General features: G+C 37.2%; 1 protein-coding gene across 1 annotated transcript in view; it reads left to right on the top strand.

The window, feature by feature from the left end:
• The first annotated feature begins 280 nt into the window (after positions 1 to 280).
• The window catches only part of LOC140141843 (tudor and KH domain-containing protein-like), a 36,684-nt gene continuing 27,222 nt past the window's right edge, over positions 281 to 9,742 (top strand). The window contains exons 1-3 of the mRNA XM_072163711.1: positions 281 to 392; positions 6,833 to 6,998; positions 8,189 to 8,307. Of these exons, the coding sequence (XP_072019812.1) occupies positions 6,896 to 6,998; positions 8,189 to 8,307 (222 nt within the window). The 5' untranslated portion in view covers positions 281 to 392; positions 6,833 to 6,895. The remainder of the gene's footprint in view (positions 393 to 6,832; positions 6,999 to 8,188; positions 8,308 to 9,742) is intronic.

The following is a 9,742-nucleotide window of genomic DNA, read 5'->3' as shown; positions in this document are numbered from 1 at the left end:
GAGGAGAAAGGAAGGGAAGGGAAGGGAAGTGAAAGGGAAGGGAAGGGAAGGGAAGGGAAGAGAAGAGAAGAGAAGAGAAGAGAAGAGAAAAAAGAAAAGAAAAGGAAAGGAAAGGAATTCAAGGAAAAAGGAAAGGAAAGGAAATGAAAGGAAAGGGAATATATCACACTCCCTCCCAACAAAGAAATAAAATCCACATCATGAATATGCCACACCCCCTTTACTCCCAAAAAGGTTTTCATCTTCTTCCGTGTCAAAGTTTGCAGTCAATTGTACATGTCAAAGGTCATTGCACCCGACGCATAATGACATGAGCTGAGTGTGCGAATTTACGAAGAACCACGACCAACAGATTTAGCAAATTAGGGCAAGCATTGACACTTGGCAAACGGGTAGGTAATATTCTTGTGGTGATAGATTGTAGCAGTTTTGTTTAGTTTCTTATCTCTGAGCGTTTTTCCAACAGCTTGAACTGTAAGCTTACTCCACATGCACAAATGGACGCTGAATTCGACCACCTTGCATGCCTTGACTGCATACGTACATTCTATACGTGTGTACTCTATCTAAAATACAGGATTACATTTTACTATCTTACATTATCTTGCTGTATTTCAGCTAGAGCGCCATACATGTAGGTAGAAAACTTGGTAGAAAACCGAGCGATGGCTATCATTTAGAGTAAATTAAATTAAACAAAGCTGAATTTATACTCTATCGCTTTTGCCGAAAAGCAATTCTCACGCATGCTCAGTGTTAACTTACATTTCTAGAGCGTCAAGCGGATCAATCGATTCAAATCGCCGAGGCAAAAACAATGTCGCTTTTGCAAGTTTGTTGAAGAAATCTCAACTTCCCAGCGATATCGCTTGACACTTGAATGCGTCAACGAATCATACACAACCAACTGGATCTATTATTTTGCTAATTAATTTACCTTTCTCCATTATTATTAACTTTTGGTGATAAAATTAAAAGTCAAAACAATTATTGACAGCAACTGACATTTTGCTAGAGAACTCTATATAGCTTCGAATTTGCACACGATAGTTACGCATTCGATGCTAGACTACTTTACTATAGATGGTTTTTCGGTCGGACAGCGGTGCAATTTTTAACACCATAGGTTATTTATTCTGTTAATGTTGAAATTTGAATGAAAGTTATTTCGACGAGTCAACTGTAGGCCTATCTTTTGAGCAAGATTTGCATATTTTGGACCATGGCTACAATTTTGCTGAAGTGTAACTTTAGCAACATTTTTGATGCAATCACCTGTCGTGATCGGCTGTGTTTACTTCTGACCTTCCATTGCTTTACACGTTGTCATGCTTTAGCGGATCCAACTAGATTTTGAATGCAAAGGTCTCTAGCCTAGAATGTGAAGCTATCGGTGAGCTAAATTCTTAGCTAGAGTTCTCGATCACTCGGCGATCGAGTATAGATTCAGCTTAAGGCCAATTCCACCGTTACGGACGTTACAGATACATGCAACTTGCAACTTTTAAGTGAATAGCACACATGTTTGCTGTTAGGATAACACTTTATTTCTTAGTATGCTACTAGTACACACTCTAATGTTCATTAGGCCCTTTGCACTTGATTATTAGTTTCCTGTTTACCGCCCGCATCCAAAATTGGAAATCTCAAAATAATTAATTATTTTATTGTTATTTCTAATTTTCTCCTTTAAAATAACTTTCAACTACTTCTACTTGCCATTTTCTGACTTTAATAATATCAACAATAATGATGAATAAACAAAGAGTACAACTCCACCTTCACTTATTTATAAAATCAAATATTGTTGTGAAATAATTAAATGCCCGCCCTAGTCAAAACGAGTCAATAGTTGGTTGTAATATTTCAAACTAAATAAATAAAATAAAAGATAATTAATAATTAAAAGTCACCTCATCCCTTTTTCAAAATCTTCAACAGGAAACTAATAATCAAGTGTAAAGGGCCTTATAATGAAGCAATTTTGTTTCGGCTTTCTTAGTTAATTAGCTACAGAAATTAGAAACGAGCGTTACGGACGTTACGCGAAAGTGCCTGCCTTTTTGACAGATGGTACATATCCTTAAATCTCTATTCAGTTCTGTGTTTTATTTTTTTCTGTTAACTATATTGAGCAAGCCCTGACTCCATTCTTTGTAAACATGAAAAGCAAGTTTGAAATTAATACTCCTGTATCGTCCTACACTGTTGATTTAGTGTTACGGACGTTACATTTTATCTCAAATGTAACGTCCGTAACGTTTTTCATGATGAAAAAAGTAGCTGTGACATCAATCTATGGAGGCATGATTAGCAAGTTTGAAATAAATGCTCCTGTTTTGAGCAATAATGTTCCAAAACTTTGTTACGGACGTTACAAAGGCACTTTTGGCATGGAATTGGCCATAAGAATATCAGTCCTGTGAAGTGAGAGAGAATTGAATAGATGCGTGTTCGTTGTTACAATATATGTGATAGTATGTTATTAGCCATTCAATTGTTTTCCTTTTATAAAGAAAGGGAGATGTTACAATATATGTGATGATAGCGATGACGCCCAACAATAGTATCGCCAGGTTATGTGATCAATAAACGCCTAATTGGGTACCAAGATGTCGGACTACAGTATAAACCACGTCTGCCAGAGCTCCTGATTTACTGATAGATTTTATACAGAACAGACTATCACCATTTACTGATAGATTATACCGAACAGACTAGGCACCATCGAAAATTAAGTGGAAAGAAAGTGTTGACAGTGCAGTCAACTCTTTCTGGTTCGACAGGCTTCGTGACGGTGCTGCAAGGAAATCTACCCTTAAGTATGTTAACTGGGACCTCCTACTATGGCCCCACATCATGTCTGGTCAACCACTAGCCCAGATGTCATGGACACCCAGAGAGCAGCCGTCAAGGCACGTCTGCTAAAAGACTGCTATTAACCGGAACATACACTCTCCAAGAAACGAAGGCAAAATACTACCCTGGCACAGAGGCCACATGTCAGATGCGCAAGACTGAGCCTGAATCTATGGGTCATTTCCTGCTCTCATGTAATTGTCTGGAGCAAACAAGAGATTTTCACATGCAACACTTGCGTCCAGCAGTAATTGATGAATAGGCCTACTCCAGCTTAACATGGCATGACATCACAAGAGAGGAAGGCACCTTGATGCAACTCATTCTTGACTGCACCTGTGATGGAGTTCTGCCCTACCCCCAGATAATAAGAGTCTTGAAGCCATAGAAAGTGAAACAAGGAGGCTCCACCGTAGGAGAAAGTTCATCATGGAAGAATAAACGCCCTTTAACTTCAGCCTGGGCTGATCACCTATGTACTTTTCATCTAGTCTGCAAGAGTGATGGTAGCGGGCAAGATGCTGTATAATATTTCGTGGCGGTATTTTGGTGTTTAATTAGCTAGTCACCTAGATGTTTGTTGGTGGAGGATTTATGTGCTGTGTCGTCGCTTCTGTGGATTTTATATAATTGTTTCGACCCCCCAGCTCCCTATTACCCTGTGACTCAGGGATGCGCCTACATAAAGGCGGGAACTACGATCTACTACTACTACTACATGTACTATCACTATTCGTCACAACAGAAATTAAAAACAATAGAAATTAGCATCTCATGAATGCGCAACCAATCTTTTATAGGAATAAGAAAACCCACTTTAGACAGGATTGGCTTGTGTCTGATGTACATTTAATTAATGGAATCAAATTTTCTATGCCATTTTTCACCCTGGTGCCACAGTGATGTCAAGGCTCATTCCACTCGGCTTGATCGAGAAATCTAACTCAATCTCAATCCATGCTACTGATAGTGATAACCGACGCAATGGAAAAGGATAGCATGCCATGAACATGATGAATTGAAATACATTCATGATACAAAAAGTCAATGTATAGGTATGAAAGGTGAATTCAAATTTGCCATCAAAATGCATCATTTTATATCAAATTAAAGCACTTTCCGTACCAAAGTTACATCTTGTCAAATTAAAGTTTGACTTTCATCAAAAGTATTCAGCCAATATTTAATGCTTCAATTAAAAAACAAAACAGCACATGTGTATAATAGTCTCATGATACGTGTGATTTTCCTATGTGGAACTGCTATCAAAATCCTCTAAAATTCCAATGCGATTGTCTCATCACCAAAAAAATCATACATGTAGATTTGGGTCATGTGAAGTATAGACAACATATTTATGTAGGTTTCCTTGACCAATCTTTTCTTTTAAATTTCTATGTAAATATGTATTGTGTTTGGGCCCCGGTCTAGGCCAATTTGGCTGACTAGCAAGCGTGTTTTAGGTTTGCCTCTCATACCTACAATGTACTTGAAGCTTCATATAGAGCTTAGACTTGCCTGGAGCATAGATAACTATTTTGCAGTAGGGCCTACTTACTTTACATACTGTACATGTACAGGGTGTAACAATAAAATTTATACAATTTGGAAAATAGAATGAAACAAGTATTCCGCTTATTTTTTGGTTTGATATTTATATGTCTATCAAGATCATTTCTTTAGCCACCAAATAAGCTTTGTTCCAATAAAATTGATGGTATACAAGTGAAGATATGGCCAATTATGTAACCTAGTCTTAAAACCACTTGGGCCACTTTTGTCTGAGTATGACAAGTGACTGAATAGAGTTGAACCATGGACCAAGTGGTCGGTGCTCTTCTGGGGTCTGTGTTTAAACAATGGGGTATTCGAAATGGTAGAAATATCTAGAGTTTTTGAAAGGCACAACTAAGCACTGACATAACAACCTCGTTTACTAAGAATCGTAGCAGCAGCTCAACAACGTCAACCCCAATTCATGTTGGATGAGCGCATTTTTATGGTTGTGACATTCGGTAGCACATGGGAGTCAGGCAGAAACCATAAGATTGCTTATAGCTCGTTTTCCAAGCTCACGTATTCCATACATTTCTGTATCAGTTTTGGTCCAAAACGTGGTCAGAAACAGGTGCAAAAACATGCACAAACTCGGCCAATTTCTAGCAAATTTTCGTACTTTCGGGGTCCAGACTTCTTAAATTAATGTGTTGTTAATGGCGCTAAAACATGTGGTGCCACAATAATGCAAAAAAAAGTTATCATTTTGATTTTGCCTTTTCTAAAATTGCTTTTATTCATCATAACAATAATATTAATAAAGGAAACGTAGATTATTTATGATAAAATACACTTAAGAGGGTACTACACCCCTGGCAAATTTTGTGCCTATTTTTACATTTTTCTCAACAATTTTAGCATATTGGTGATAAGTAAGCTATGTATATTATAGGGGCAAGGACTACAGCTACTGCACTGAAAAGTCAGCAACTCAAGGCAAGTAGTTATTGATTTATTGATCAAATATTGGTTTTCCCTCATTTTTGACTGTAACTCCACAACATTTGTCTGTGCTGAAATAAAATTTCCAGTGCAGTAGTTGTAGTCCTTGCCCCTATAATATACATATCTTACTTGTCACCAATGCGCCATAATTTATGAGAAAAATGCAAAAAATAGGCATAAAATTGGGCAGGGGTGTAGTACCCCCTTAAAACATTAAAAACTGAATATTTTCAGGTTGTGATAAATAAGTAAATAAACATTAACCGCATATCGTCAGTCCAAAGTGTGAATTTCATCAACCGGGTCGCTGGCTGGGATTTCCCCATCAAACCATCGTTACGGAAAGCATACATAAAGTACAAGATTTCCTGACGTTGCATTTACAAATATTGCAGAATTTACTTCACTTCTTAGCAGGTTGGTCAAAATTTTGGGGCTTTTATTGTTTTAAAAAAATATTTTTATTTTTATAAATTGAAATTTCTAATTTTCATCATCAACTATAAATGATTAAATTTCGAAGTTTTATCTGCGTCCACATACAATAAATGCATGGGATATGGACGCAAAATGATCTGTCTTCATGTTCAATTGGGAGCACAAATTGAGCTCCTCTGTTCTACCAGGAGTGCTCAAAGTTGCTCTCCTGAACAATTCCAGGAGAGCAATTAATTGAGCTCCACTGATTTATTTAAATGAAGGACTGTTCACTCCAAATCTTGGTGAACCAGAGGCCACTTTTTGCTAAAGTGGCCCCTGGTTCGATATCAAGCTCTCTTTTTTTCACCCTTGGTATAGTTACAGATCCGTGCATGTATCTCTATCCACACATAGTAACTATTGTGTCGTCGTGGATCATGTGGATAGTAGATACGTACATTTGTACATTTGTAGTTTTCTCGATCAACATTGGGGGCAGCCTCAAATTGCTAGCATATATATGCTCAAAGTGCTGGTGTACACACGCACATGCTTATAAGGAACCCCAGACAGACATTGATCAATATAGATGTGCGACTGAAACAGTTGCTTCAACGTGTTGACTTCACTGCCACATCAGGGTGAAAAATGGTATACCCATGAATGCATGCACTGTACATGTACAGTATGCACAATATTCTATCTGTCTTAATAGCAAATCACCATTCTGATTGTCCTTTTAATAGCCTTGAAGTGTTTATATGATCATTACATGTACATTTGTACATGCACAGCAATTAGGCCTACAATAATGGGGAAAACTTGTCCACGAAAGGCTTTATGGACTGCCATTTCCCACAGCCATTTTTGGTACATTTTATTTCTTTTTCTTACATTGCCCCCCCCCCCCTGACTGCTTGAGATCCACCCACCACTGGTTGCCCATGCTTGCTGTGGATCTATATCTTGTCAACATGATACTATTTTTACTTCCCATGCATGTTTTGTATGATATGTTCTAATTCAAACTTTTCATTTCACTATTCTACAGTCCACCAGTTATATACCTCATGAAGAATCCAGCCATCAGTCAGCATTGATCACTATAGACATCATGGTACTGGATGACCTCAGCACCAAGCAGAAAGTGGCACTGGCCATCACTCTCCCAACATCACTGTTTCTACTTTATCTGTTGTTTAGGAAAAGAGAAGAAGGTATGTTGCTTGGTATTATTTAAGGATGTGTCCTTGATGTAGCCTTACCACAGGGCCTTTTTTTCTTTCTTTTTACACGCTATACTCCAAAACACGCTATACCCGAGAACTCGGGCGAGAACTGCTTAGTGGGTTGTGAGCTGTCACTGGGTTTTAAGCAGTTCTCAGGATATAGTGGTGTCTCATAGTATGTAGTGTGTAAAAAAAAAAAGGCCATGTGGTAGGGCTACCTTGATGCTCCTATTAAATCAGTATCGTGTAAGACTTCAAATCATATCATGGACGAAATAGATACATGTAACAGACCGCGTACAAGCAGTCAAAGTCTCAGCATCACCCGATATAATGAGGGCTGATTGTTCCATGAAATGCGACAGGCAAAGCTCCTGCGCACTTACACTTACCGCATATTTTTACGGCCTATCTTAATCACGAAGGCACACAACGCTCTATTGTCAGACACGGCACAATCAAACAATCGGCTCTCATGAATATGTGAGAATTCACAGCATACAAAGCATGGGGGCTTTGACAGTTGTCTGTAGTAGTCTGTGCTGCAAACTCACAATAACATACTTTAGGAATACATGATTTTTGCAATTTTTAAATTCTATTTTGTTGATTTTGAGAGTCCCCAACCTAACACTGAATGCTGCAATCGTGTGCCAAAGCCTATAAATTTAAGTTACAATTTTCCAAAAATAAATTTGAATATGAAATTTTAACATTTATTCCCATAGATTGAATAAAAGGATGGAGCTAAATTTCAAATAATGGCAAAGCAAGATATAATTTTTTTTTATTCTAAAAAAATTAGTCCTGTATTGATTTGGACTCCAGAGTAGTTCCATAAACACTCTGTTCTCTATGTGAGCTGATATATTATGAGCTGATCAAGTATAGCATGCATTGCTAGCTATTCAATAGAAGCAAAAGTAATTAAAATGTACAACTTCATCCAGCTTTTGGAAAAAAACTTCCAATATTTAACTTCTTTTTTCTTGTTTTTAAGCAGCATTTCTCTGGATCCAACCTTGGAAGGTGTATAAGTTCTTTAAAAAAAAAAAAAAAAAACTTTTTTTTTTCTTTTTTTTTTTTTGCATTCTTTTTGGGAAATTGTGTTTTTGTGTTTTTGGGTTTATATTATTATTAATTTTATTTTTTTGGATTGTTTGTGGGTTTTTTTTCAGAGGAGTATGAAAAACCTTCCAACGATTTAGCAACTGGGCAGTTCTTGATGATAGAGATGAAAATTCCAGCTAAGATGGTCGGTACTGTCATTGGAAGAGAAGGAGCCAAAATAAAACAGGTATGAGAGACAGGTGGTATGCATGCCAGTGGTACATTAATCAACCTAATTAACACCCTTTACATAGTATGGATCCCTGCGGACTTCACAACATACCTTATTTTACATTGGGGGCAGCCCTTTAGGGCATTGGAACGGTGAAATGGGTCAAAAATGTATAAATAAATCATGAGAATCGATTTGGGAATGAGTTATGAAAGTTCAACTATAAAAGTCAATGGCAAATCACAAACATGTAGACTTGATTTGCAAAAAAGGTTTCTTAGGTTTGACAGACCTTTTGTAACATGTCCAGTGTTCGATTTACCTGGATTAGCATAGCAAAATGCTACTCACAATTTTGGAATTGCTACTCAAATCTGAAAGTGAGTAGCAGTTTTTGCTACACAAAAAAATATACGAAAATCAATCAATGGCCACTTCATTTGTCTACAAACTTGCAAGAAGGGAGAAAAAAGATGATAGATACAGTTATGGCCGGAATTCCCCTGAAAGTAGGAATGTTTTGGCGATGGTAAAAGGTATACAAAAAAATCGACAAAATATGGTGAAAACAAACTGCTACTCAACAATTTTGGAATTGCTACTCAAATCTGAAAGTGAGAGCAGTTTTTGCTACCCAAAAAAGTAGATGAAAATCGAACACTGAACCTGTCCATACCCCCATTAGGCCGTATAAAATTAATGTTTTGGTTCTCGTCCCTCCTCCTCAATTTCTGGGATTTGTCCCTTTTTTTTCTTTTTTTTTAGATTTTTCAATTATTTTAGACTTTGGAATGATTTATGAATTTTTCATACATATAAATAAGTTTATTAGAGAACAAGGACCACTTCCAAGTCTTTTTGTGGTACTCTAGGGGTTTATCCTCAGAATCTCACATTTGAAGAAAAAAGTGCCTCATCGTTTCTCTCGAGCACTGTTGGAAAAGACCGAAAACTACAGACAATGCTGATTTTACACTGAAAAAAAAAACAAAACAAAAAACACCTCCCTCCCTCATCAATTCATGAAAATCCTCTGGACGAGAACCAAAATATTAATTTTATACGGCCTTATATTAGTCTTTGCACTCTAATTTTTAGCAAACACAGTTAAAATTAACTTAAAATAATAAGATTAAAGAGTAATATCTTGGCATGCTCTTGAGATACTAAATGCGTGTGCCAAGTCTTTGAATTTTGTGGCAGTGATTGTACGAAAAGATGAAAATTGCCGGTTTTTGCCCCTTTCCACCAACTTTCATTGCAAGGTACATGTAGGTCCAACTTTAGAGTGCAGTGTGGGGCCAGTGGGTAAGTTCGTTCAATTCTTGGGGGAAGCAAATATAAAAAATTTATTATCTGCTCATTAGGTGTAATGACAAAGACCTCACAGCCAGTTCCGATCACGGTAATGTCTGGCTGTCTGTATATCCTACCGTGGGTATCACGGGAG

Source organism: Amphiura filiformis, chromosome 20 (assembly GCF_039555335.1).
Source record: "Amphiura filiformis chromosome 20, Afil_fr2py, whole genome shotgun sequence".
NCBI lineage: Eukaryota > Metazoa > Echinodermata > Ophiuroidea > Amphilepidida > Amphiuridae > Amphiura > Amphiura filiformis.
Note: the sequence above shows the minus strand (reverse complement) of the source record. Positions and strands in the feature narration are given on the sequence as shown.